Below are 12569 nucleotides of genomic sequence, written 5' to 3' on the forward strand. Positions count from 1 at the left end.
AAAAAAAACGACAGCCAAACAGTTCTGTCAGGTGCAAAACACTAAACAGAAATTAACTACCCACAAACGCCAAAGGAAAACAGGCTGCCTAAGTATGACTCCCAATCAGCGACAACGATGTACAGCTGTCCCTGATTGAGAGCCATACCAGGCCAAAACAAAGAAATACAAAGCATAGAAAAAAGGACATAGAATGCCCACCTAAATCACACCCTGACCAAACCTAAATAGAGACATAAAAAAGGCTCTCTCAGGTCAGGGCGTGACAGGATTGTGCCTTTTACGCCTGTGTGGTTTGCGATGCAAACTGGCAGGGACATGAGTTGTCACAACTCAAAATAAAAAGTTCTATGTGATTCCAGGTGTTCTCAGGAACATGACTAACCCCTGCTCACTATCCGTCATTTCTCAAGAAGAATTTATACCAGTCAGGAAATTGAGAAACACCTTGTGTAGGGAGTGGAACACAAATACATTAATAATGCATTACAGTTCACACACATGGTTCATATAAAAAATTACCATATTTGGGTCCAGAATTAATCACAGGTATATACAATCACAAAATATTTCTGATTACCATCACTCTGTTGTACCAGTCCATAATTAATATACATTGATTACTTATTTTGTGACATTATAACTAAAGAGATGAAAATCTCAAATTACCGAGGGATTTTGACATGGAATAGTTACAAACTGAGGCAAACAAAAATTCACGTTTGAAATTACAGTATATTGTAGAGTTTCAAGTTTGAGAGTGCAAAACCAGACAAAGGATTCTATAAAAAGTGCTTTTGGTGCACAGAGGAGAGAGGGAGGGAACTTGGAAAGAGAGGAGTGTTTAGGGGGAGGGACTGTGGGGGCCAGCAGGGTTATAAAGTTTGAGTGGCTTCCTCTCTGCCCATGCTCTGTGTGTCTGTGTGCTCCTGTTTCTGCCGGCCTACTCTCAACTCTCTGTGCCTCTCTCAATCTCACTCCATCTAACAAAATGAGTGTCAAACGAAGCAGCACCAGGGGACCTGGCAGTGGGTACAGCCACTCCATCACTCACAGCTCTACTGCTCCCACTTACCGGGCCGCCAGCACCTATGGTGGTGCTGGGGGTCAGGGGACCCGAATCTCCTCTGTGTCCTACTCGGGTGTGCGAAGCGGGATGGGAGGGATGGGGGTTGGGATGGGAGGTTCCGGGGGCTCCATGTCCAGCAGCATCCAGGTGAGCGCCAGCGGGGACACTGCTCACATCATGGGCAATGAGAAGTTTGCCATGCAGAACCTCAACGACCGTCTGGCCTCCTACCTAGAGATGGTGAGGAATCTGGAGCAGGCCAACGGCAAGCTGGAGCTGAAGATCAGGGAGGCTATGGAGAAGAGAGGCCCAGATGTCAACGACTACAGCCGCTACAACGCCATCTTGGATGACCTGAGGAAGAAGGTGAGAGGCCAGGGGGAGGAAGGAGTACTATTGGCTAATATGAGATGCTGGACAAAGCTACACCATAGAGCTTTAGGGAAGTAATATATATTTCAAATGCAAATTCACTGTTCTACAATGGCTGACCCAACAGAAGAGAGTAACAGAGTGACAGAGAGTAGTTTGGGAGTGAAAGAGGAAACACAGTGGCCCTACTCTATCCTTGTCAGGTTATTGACCTGGGTAGTAAAGACCCAGTGTAGCTGGTTTGTCCATTAGAGCTGTGCTGATTAGTGATGCCAAGGTGCCGGCATCCCCAGGCAGAAGGTCAAGGGGCAGACAAAAAGCAATAAGAAGGGGAATTCCAAGGGGTTCTGCTAGCTGACCTTCGACATGGCCAGAGTTCCAGGTCCAGCTAGCATTCTCAGGGGTCATAGATGTGTTTATTTAACTTCCTGTTATCAGTTAACTGTGTAGCACAAAGATTGTTAGCAATGAAACTACGATACAGTAGCATTTCAAATGATTATCTACAATATAGCCATCAACAGTTATGCACAAATTTAACCATGAAAACTGGGAGAGTTGTTACAGCTGTAGGTAAAGTTAAAAAGGTTATTTTGATATTTTCTCTCAGCTATGGTAAGTGTGTAGCAGTAAATTAAATGAGGCTACTACCCACTGGGCACAGACGTCAATTCAACGTCTATTCCACATTGGTTAAACGTAATTTCATTGAAATTAAGTTAGTAAACAATATTGATTCAACCAGTGTGTGGTCTGTGGGTCTTTTATGGTGTGGTTCTTACTCACAACTTACACTTTCATGGTGTGGTCCTTACTTTGATGGTGGAGCATGGTAAATGAGTTTGGGAGTCAATGTACTGTGTCATTAAAAAGTAGTCCGTCTATTCCATTCCCATTCCTCTGATAGTGTTCCATATAAATATATATATATATATGTATATATACAGTACTGAATGATTGACATATGGGTTTATAATGCTTTATGTGTGTATACTGTTGGGCGAGCAAGGATATTCTGTGAGTCATTCAACTGGAAATGTTCAGAGCTGCTGATACTTCGGAAAAATACTGTTAGACATCTAGTAAACAGTCATTATTATAGGCCTACTGCATCTGCAACAAGTTACTGTTGTACTTTAAAGCATACAGTAAATACTGCCTGATACTATATTATATTTGTTATTTAAAAAAAAAACATATCCGAAAAACTCTTTCCATTGGATTCTGGAACATTCCAGTCATGCTTCTGTGGTTTTGCCGTGTAGACCTTGCTGGAGCAACGTGCCAAAGTCAAACCACCCAAAGTGACAAGAGTAACTATGCAAAATATGGAGATTAGATGCCAGATACCAATAGCGAGAGACAAAATTCAAATATATAACAAGACTATCATTACAGCATTTCTCTTGCTAGCTAACTAAGCTCCGCTCCATTGTGAATTAAGTTCCTGATGAACTCCACCAACAGAGTGGAGCAGAGACCGGGCTTTGTGAAATTCAGCTCCGACTACATCGATTCGCCCAAGGTCAATACTTTAAAAACATTTTATTATAAAATGCTTACCTTGTACCTATGTCCGTCCTCTGGAAATGTGTGCCTTTCTTGGTTTGCTGAAATCCATACTTTTTCAATAAACGTTAATCAAATACAGCCACCGACTGTTTGCTCATTGCTGTTTCTCTAAGATGGCAATTCAGTGCAAATGCGCATGTGCCAATTGAATCTCATCAAGGAAACAGTCAGTGGTTGTATTTGATTAGCTTTTAGTGAAAAAGTATGGATTTCAGCAAACAAAGAAAAAGGCACACAATTTCAGAGGACAAACATAGATACAAGGTAAGTGTTTCATAATGACAATTTTTTTAAAGAAATGGCCTTGGGCAAATCGATGTAGTCGGAGCTGAATTCCACAAAGCCTGGTCTCTGCTCCACTCAGTTGGTGGAGTTCATCGGGAACTTCCTTCACCGTGGAGGGGAGTTTAGTCCGCTTCCTTCACCGTGGAGTGGAGTTTAGTCCGCTTCCTTCACCATGGAGTGGAGTTTAGTCCGCTATCTTATTGCTTCTCTTTGTCCCTTTGAAAAAATTCTCAAACAAGGACATTGAACTGAACTTTGAAAATGAGAAAAACAAATGGTAAACTGAATATGAGCTGTGTCAATATTTCTTAAAATATTTGCTTAGTCTGCTGCTCTTGTAATGGTTGTCATTATGAAGCCTTACATAAAAGGTTAGGGGAGGAAGGCCTAGGCAGTTAAGCTGTTGCCAACATGGATGTGTTGGCTTTACCAACTGCCCATGGCACGTAATTGACCCCCAACGCATAGATCACAACGGGTTCATTTTTCTTTGTCGTGATACCAGGATGTGACCGCTAGTTCAAATATTCCTCCTTTACAAAAACAAGGCTTCTCACGACAGGAACAACAGGAAACCCAACCCAGTAACCACCCCCTCCCCATCTCACACACACACACACACACACACACACACACACACACACACACACACACACACACACACACACACACACACACACACACACACAACACACACACCAACCTCCCGCCTGATGCAAATCACCTGCCTCCATCCTGACATGTATTCCACTGCACTTTCAGCTTGGCTGTTTGTTAATGATTGCCTCCCGAACTTTGTAACCTGCATCCATCCATCGCCAGCCTTATCTACTATACCATGGAGAGCAAACACTGCGGCTGTGGGGCAGCTGGCCTCCGCTGCTCCTGGCTGCCACTGTCACCAGCCTTGTCACTTTCATACTCATTACACAAAAGTACAGCATTGAAACTGCTGTGAAAAAAAATGAAATGAAAAGCATGTTGACTTTAATTTATCTTGTCATTGGCAGGTGTTTGATGCCACAACAGACAACGCTCGTATGTGTCTTCAGATCGACAATGCCCGCTTAGCTGCTGATGACTTCAGGGTGAAGTAAGTCAAGCTAGGCAAAGCAGACAGTTGCACACGCACCTTAATTAACAGTGTAAAATAAGCAAACATTTGCTGACAGACCTTAATTAACGGTGACTAAACAAGCAGACAGTTGCTGACACACCTTAATTAACAGTAACTTAACAAACACCGTTGATGTGCCACATTATCTGCATACCCTCCATACTCTACAGTCTATGCTTTAAACGTCCAATGCAGCCGTTTTTATCTCAATATCAAAATATTTCTGGGTAACACTTAAATATCTTACTGTGATTGTTTTCAATTAAAATGGTCAAACTGAAACAAAAATAGCTTCTTAGCAAAGAGACATTTCTCAAGAAAGAATTTAGCTAGGATTTTCTGGGAGTGTTCTTAGTGGGGAGGGGAAAACTGAAAACTAGGTGTTATTGGCAGAGAGGTTTGGAACTCTCTTTCTAATTGGTCTACTAACCAAATTATCGCCTGGTGATGTCAACAGGCAGGCCAAAACTCCATCCCACCAAAACAGGCTCAAATTTCAGGGTGTCTTTTCAAACAGATTTTACACTAATTGGGCATTATCAGAACTTTCACAATTTCACAGTATTATTCCAACCTCATATTATGGAAGTATATACAAAACACAGGAAAATTATGTTTTCACCTCACTGGGCCTTTAAACGGACACTTTTGAGAATATTTCACCGTAGCTCTCCAGGGCATTGTATCTGATGCTGTTTGCCTTTGTGTTGCAGGTTTGAGTCTGAGCTGTCCATTCGCCAGTCTGTGGAGGCTGACATCGTTGGCCTGAGGAAGGTCATAGATGACACCAACATGGGCCGCATGAACCTGGAGAGTGAGATCGAAGCTTTGAAGGAGGAGCTCATCTTCCTGAAGAAGAACCACGACAACGTAAGTTCACCATGGGCCAACCCCCCCTTCAACAACCAAACCAATATAGTACACAACCCAACCCCTCTTGCACCACCAAACAAATGTTTACCTTCTCCCTTGTCATCACAATGGCTTAACTAGAGCAAGACCTAGCATGCCACCATCGGAGATAGAGTCAACCATACTGTATAAACAGGGGTTGTTCCGTGTGAGATCTTTGGGATTTAGCGAGGGTGTGGTGGGTGCGGCACACACATAGGACTCACCCAGGGGGGCACCTTGGGTACCCAAATGAACAGCCTAAATACGGACGCTGACTTCACTCTTGAAAACATATTGCTTAATGAATTTTAACGTTGTTGTCCTTCTACCCCAACAGGAAGTGATGGAGATGCATAACATGATCTCCCAGTCTGGAGTGCAGGTGGACGTGGATGCTCCTAAGGGCCAGGACCTGGCTGCCATCATGGCTGAGGTCCGGGCCAAGTACGAGAAAGAGGCCCTGAAGAACCAAGAGGAGCTCAAAGCATGGCATGAAACACGGGTAACACCTACCAGCTTATTCATTTACCACACACTGATGACTTCTCAGTGAAACCGTCACAGAAACTCCTACTTAACCAATGATTTTTAAACTGACATCTATATCACCTCTATGTCCCTTCCAGATCACAGAGGTGCAGTCCGTGGTGTCACAGAACACAGAGGCCCTCCAAGGCGCACACACAGAGATCAGCGACCTCCGTAGACAGCTACAGACACTGGAGATCGAGCTGGACTCACAAAAGAGCTTGGTAAGATCCCTCAACAATACTATATTCACACAGCCAGTGTGTACAAAAGACATCATGGCATCAATGCTATTGGTTAAATGAAAACGCTATCTTTTGGTATTTCTAGAATTAGTCGATTGTTGATATAGTCCCAAAAGGTTTCACATGTCAGCTGTATTTCTATATTTTAAAAGTTATATATCTTGAAAACTGGATTGCTGACATGCACCACATTTTGGGACTATATCAACAATGGACTTATGAAACAAATACCAAATGATAGTTTTTGGGTGGAGTTTTTCTTTTAAGTTCATGTTAATTTACAAGGCCAATCACCTGTACTGACTGTCTTTACTCTTCCTCTCTCTCTGTCTAACAGAAAGGATCTCTGGAGGGGACGCTGCGAGACACAGAGATGCGCTACAACATGGAGATGGAATCCTTGAACAAAATCCTCGTGGGTCTGGAGTCTGAGCTGACTAACCTCCGCTCCAACATCCAGCAGCAGACGCAGGAGTACGAGCACCTGCTCAACATCAAGATGAAGCTGGAGGCGGAGATCGCCACATACAGGAGACTGCTGGACGGAGGAGACTTCAAGTGAGTAAGACAGAGGGAGAGAAAGCCTTAATTGGTGTTGCATGCATAATTCCTATAATTAAGCAGACTTGAGAAAGAGAATGAACATGAAGTTTGTTGCCGGCCAAGAGCCTACTGTGGTAAATAGTCATCCAATGGCAATTTTCTGTCTTGGAGGCAAAAGTAGCCATTGCATAAATATTTTTATGTTGACTCATATATATATATATTTTTTTTTTCTCTCTCTCTCTCTCTCTCTCTCTCTCTCTCTCTCTCTCTCTCTCTCTCTCTCTCTCTCTCTCTCTCTCTCTCTCTCTCTCTCTCTCTCTCAGGCTCCAGGATGCTCTGGAGGACCAGCGGACAGTGAAGACCAAGGTGATGACCGTCACACAGACCCTGGTGGATGGGAAGGTTGTCTCCTCCAGCACAGAGACAAAGGAGAGGGACCTGTGAGACTACATCCATCATTCCACATCGTCCTGATTGTACAACACCATCCAACACACCATAGACATAAGATAACATCTAGCTGGATAAGAAGAAAATTATCTCCACTTTATTTATTTCATCATGTTTCTTTTGCTTTTGAGTCTTAAGTCTTTTTTTATCTTACGCATTTAGGCGTATATACATTTACAGTACAAGTTCAGAATTGAGTAATTTAGGATGAAATTGGCTTTAACCAATACGATTTTACCTTTAAAACTAGCAATTGGATTAAGTAAAATATCTGTAAATCTGTAAAATGTCTTTTTTGACCATTGTCATCTTAGTTTTCTTTCTGTCCAGTTGAATTTGCCTGGTGTGATGTACTTTCATTGTCCAATAAAACATTGATCAGAATCTTGGCTATGCACTTGCTGTGTAACTGAACAAACAGGTCTTCTAGGTTATCACTTCTCATAGATTGGGGACATTAGTCTTATTTTCAATGACAGCCTAGGAACAGCAGGTTAACTGCCTTGTTCAGGGGTAGAACAACAGATGTGTACCTTGTCAGCTCAGGGATTTGATCTTGCAACCTTTCAGTTATTAGTCCAATGCTCTAACCACTAGGCTACCCTGCCTTCCCAATATCTTTTATAGTTAGTGTTATGTTACCTACTGATAGTGCTTTACAAAAGATCAAACATTACCTTTTAGTCATTTAACAGACGCTCTAATCCAGAGCAATTTACAGCAGTGAGTCCATACAGTTTCATGCTTTTTCATACAGGTCCCCTGTGGGAATTGAACCAAAACCCCTGGCATTGCAAGCGCCATGCTCTACCAGCTGAGCCACATGATGAAAGTAATATTTGCTTTATTGGTTAGCTTTGATTCAGAGGGGTTGGGTTATCTATGGAAGACACATTTCAAATCAAATCAAATTGTATTTGTCACATGCGCCGAATACAACAGGTGTACAGTAGAGCCCTTAAGCCCTTAACCAACAATGCTTTAAGAACTTAAGAAAATAAATAAAAATAAGTGTTAAGTAAAAAATTGAAAAGTAAAACATTTATTAAAATCAAAGTAACAAATAATTAAACAGCATCAGTAAAATAACAAGCGAGGCTATCTCCTACGGCTATCTCTTCGGTTGAATGCATTCAGTTGTGCAACTGACTTGGTATTCCCTTTCCATTTCCTTCCTTCGCTATTGATATTAGATTACAATAGAACAGCAGTTGGCTTTCAATATTGATTCTGAATGACTTCTGAATAAGAGTCTGTAACTGCTACTTTAAATACAGTACATTTGCTATCTACAGTTCAATCTTACATAAGTGACATAGGCTACACTTTCCCCTGCCTCATTGACCATAGTTACCAAACCACAGTTACAATGGGGGTGGAGAGGTGGAGAGGACATAGTCTATGTAGGAGACTAAAGGTTAGAAAGTGATAGTGATCGAAGGGAGTGGCGTGTCAGAACGCAGCCTCGTATATAAAAACGAACCTCCATCCTCCTCACGCTCGGTAGAATCAATCTGTGCCAGTGTTAGGTGGTTCTCTGTTTCTTCTTCTCTTCTTCTTGGATTTCCTCTCTGAAGACATGGAGTCTGTATGTATCAGTAAGCATCCTGGATTTACTGGGCATCGTGCTGAAAGTGGCAGTGGAGGCCTATACGCAAAGCCATGGAGCTCACAGAGTGCCCATGGCGGTGCCGGGGGACATGGGACCAGAATCTCCTCCGTCCACACCAGCAACAGGCTCGGGGGCTTCAGAGGAGGGGCAGAGCACCAGGTGTACACAGGTGTTACAGCTGATGGTGGCTTCACTATGGGTAATGAGAAGCTCAACATGCAGCACCTGAATGACCGTCTGGCCACCTACCTGGAGTCAGTAAAGAACCTGGAGCAGGCCAATGGCAAGCTGGAGCTACAGATCAGGGAGGTACTGGAGAAGAAAGGGCCTGCTGGGGCAGACTACAGCCGCTACGAAGCCACGCTGGAGGACCTGAGGAAGAAGGTGAGGCCCTCAAATAATTACATTAAATTCAAGCTTGATTCATACAAAGTATTATGTGTGTGGAATCATATCCTGTTCAGGGTTGGGGTAAATTCCATTTCAAATCAAGTCAATTCAGAAAGTAAACCAAATTCCAATTCCATATTTTCCTCACTGAAAATCACTGTTTTTTGGGGCACTTCCAGAATTGACTGGAATTGAAATGGAATTGACCCCAACCCTGATTCTGACTGCTCCAAACTGCCCCTACTGTATGGTTAATTGAGTCGCCCCACTCATTAATTTCACAATATTTAAAGCCAATATTTGCAGTTAAGTACACATTTTTGCCGTAACCCCAGACAAGCACTCCTGATTCAACTCGTCAACTAATCATCAAGCCCTTGATAAGTTGAATGAGGTGTGTTTGTCTGGGGCTACAACAAAAAAAAATATATACTGCTGGGGGTACTGGGGGACTAGAGTTGGGAAATACTGTCTTAAGCCTTTTATTAGGTGAGGTTTCACAGAACCACCCCACAGTAAACTGATATGATTTACAGCACATCTTATCAGACGTGGCTCCACCATGTTGACGCTGTATAGATGTTTAAGTGAGTGTCACTTTGTTTCTAACTGCACAAAGATGGAGTGGCGGGTTTTACCAAGGGACATGTTTATGTAGCTCCACCCTGTAGAAGAGATTCACAGATATACCCAGAATCATCCTTCTCCTCCCTCCAATATTTCCTCAGATATTGGAGATGACAGTGGGCAATGCACAGATCGCTATCCAAGTTGAGTGTGCCGGCCTAGCCGCAGAGGACTTCAAGGTCAAGTGAGTGCTTATAAACAAAGAAACGTGTTACTTGCTATCATCTGTTGGCATGAATCTATAGGGCCAACATTCTTTCATTATGGCTATGTCCACGTCTTTACATTCTTAATGTTGTTGTCAATAGGCATGAAAGTGAGATTGGGATGCGTCAGACTGTCGAGGGTGATGTCGCAAATCTGAGGAGAATACTTGATGACACCATCGTGCTCCAGCTGCATCTGGAGAACGATGTTGAGTTTCTGACAGAGGAACTGATCAACCTGAAGAAGACCCATGCAGAGGTAAGGAATGGTTCCTGTCAACTGACTCATTTTCAAATAGGTTACATAGCTAGGTTACTAACATAACCACCATATCATTGACTGAATGGATTTCCTGCAATCTGACTAACATTCAGATAGGTTACATAGCTAGGTTACTAACATAACCACCATGTCATTGACTGAATGGATTTCCTGCAATCTGACTAACATTCAGATAGGTTATGTTAGGGTTGAACTGGCTATTTGTATGCATAACTTATATAATATACTGGGGAAGCTATGCTACAATATTAAGTATATAAACTACGGATAAATCAACTGCTGAAGACAGGAAGAACGACACCCGGCGACAGGAAGTGCGTCACTAGGCTGGGACCAGCCTGCACGCCGACGATAGGAGGAGCGAGTTTAAACCACGCTCCTCCTCCCTCTGACAGGCCAGCATTGAGCGGGAACGATCTCTGTCAGAGTATAAAAGAGAGAACAATAGAATGTGACGCCCTCTTCTCTGTCTGCCCTGCGAGGTGTCACAGAGAGACCGTATACGAACTACATATTTACCATACACGTGTTTGCATTAATTAAAGTACAGCTAAATCAGAAGTTACTATGTGCTGACTATTTTGTTCTGATACCAGAAACGAATAAGGCGCAACTTTAACAGTTACATAGCTAGGTTACTAACATAACCACCATGTCATTGACCGAATGGATTTCCTGCAATCTGACTAACATTCAGATAGGTTACATAGCTAGGTTACTAACATAACCATCATGTCATTAATTGAATGGATTTCCTGTTTCCTTTGTGTCAGGATGTGCTGGAGCTGCATACCCAGATTTCCATGGCTGGAGTGCAGGTGGAGGTGGATGCTGCTAAGGGACACGACCTGGGAAAGATCATGGAGGAGATGAGGGCCAAGTACGAGAAGATGGCCTTGAAGAACCAGGAGGAGCTCAAAGAGTGGCATGAATCTAAAGTACGACTCTGTCCTTCCTTCCTAACACTTTTCAATGTTCTGCACTGTATTACTGTGGGTTAACATGTTGGTGTGTGTGTGTCCAGATCACAGAGGTGCAGGTCCAGGTGACTGAGAATACAGTGGCCCTGAAGGAGGCACACACCACATTCAGTGAAAGCAGGAGGAGTATTCAGTCCCTGCAGATTGAGCTTCAGTCCCAGATCAGCCTGGTAAGAATGATTATTTTATACAATAGCTACCATACTATTTCAAAATGAACTCAATCTTGGTGGATCCATCCTATGACCACGTACTTTCCTCCCAACCACAGAATGCGTCTCTGGGGGGGAACCTTCATGACATTGAGATGCGCTACAACATGGAGTTGCAGAAATACAATGCCGTCCTCCTGCGGCTGGAGGCTGAGCTGACCCAGATCCGCTCCGACATCCAACACCAGACACAGGACTACCAGATCCTGTTCAACATCAATATACAGTTGGAGGCTGAGATCGCCGAGTACAGGAGGCTGCTGGACGGAGACTTGAAGTGAGTAAAACAAGGAGAGATGACAGGTGGAGCTACATGTCCTGCTTGGTTAGGGTAGTGTAACAACTACAATACCTGAAGTATGTTGAGATGATAAAACTATCAAGTTACTGGAGCGATACAGCTGTACTAGTAGCTTATCATTAAACGGCTGGCCTTGTTCTATTGTTTGCTTGTTATTCTATGAGGCATGGGAATATTTGCAAATTAGATTCAAACTAGCTTCATGCAACTATGCACAAGGGATCAGGTCTGATATGGAAATGACTGTGTTGTAGTTATGGTATCTGTCTTTTCATCTGTGTCTCTCTAGTTGAGGTTGCTGTCGAGAAGAAACCTACTAAAGCTTTTCGAACAAAGATGCTGGTTGTCACCCAGACACTAGTGGATGGCAAAGTAGTGTCTGAAGGTGTGACTGAGGATGTCAAATCTGAAGGAGGGATTGAAGCTGTCCAAGGATAACCACCCAGTCAAGAAACATCTTCTCTCTCATCATCATCACCATTTTCATCATCATCACCACCATCATCATCATCACCATCATGACACACCACAACACTCCCAGAATAACAGTTAATTGTTCACAAAATGACCAATGTTTCACAATAAATGAAGTCAAACACTTAATGTAATGGTTGTATGTGTATGTCTCTGTTTTCATCTACTGTAACCAATCAGGACAAATCAATTTGTTTCCTCTCTAACTGCATACAGGAAATAAATGCTAAATTGGGGCTCTATTGAATCTGTATCGCTGATAGTAATTTCTTATTGAGCCAACATCTGCAGCATTTATCAAGTCAAATCAAGCTTTATTTATATAGCACATATCAGACATGAATGCAACGCAAAGCACTTCACAGGAAAAAAAACATAAATAAATATATCAATATTTACTACACAA

The 12569-nt window shown here is 42.8% G+C and overlaps 2 protein-coding genes across 2 annotated transcripts; both read left to right on the forward strand.

Moving 5' to 3' along the window:
* Positions 1–897: 897 nt before the first annotated feature.
* On the forward strand, positions 898–7462 carry LOC106572756 (keratin, type I cytoskeletal 18). The gene is made up of 7 exons (XM_014147218.3): positions 898–1435; positions 4309–4391; positions 5129–5285; positions 5647–5811; positions 5936–6061; positions 6420–6640; positions 6952–7462. The coding sequence occupies exons 1-7, from the start codon at positions 992–994 to the stop codon at positions 7070–7072; spliced, it is 1317 nt and encodes a 438-aa protein (XP_014002693.1). The 5' UTR covers positions 898–991; the 3' UTR covers positions 7073–7462.
* A 1106-nt stretch (positions 7463–8568) lies between these two features.
* Positions 8569–12292, forward strand: LOC106572760 (keratin, type I cytoskeletal 18). The gene is made up of 7 exons (XM_014147223.3): positions 8569–9074; positions 9809–9891; positions 10016–10172; positions 10970–11134; positions 11221–11346; positions 11448–11665; positions 11979–12292. Exons 1-7 carry the CDS (start codon positions 8658–8660, stop codon positions 11980–11982), a joined length of 1170 nt encoding a protein of 389 aa, XP_014002698.1. The 5' UTR covers positions 8569–8657; the 3' UTR covers positions 11983–12292.
* The last annotated feature ends 277 nt before the right edge of the window (positions 12293–12569 follow it).

This window comes from Salmo salar, chromosome 15 (assembly GCF_965601325.2).
Source record: "Salmo salar chromosome 15, fSalSal1, whole genome shotgun sequence".
Classification (NCBI taxonomy): domain Eukaryota; kingdom Metazoa; phylum Chordata; class Actinopteri; order Salmoniformes; family Salmonidae; genus Salmo; species Salmo salar.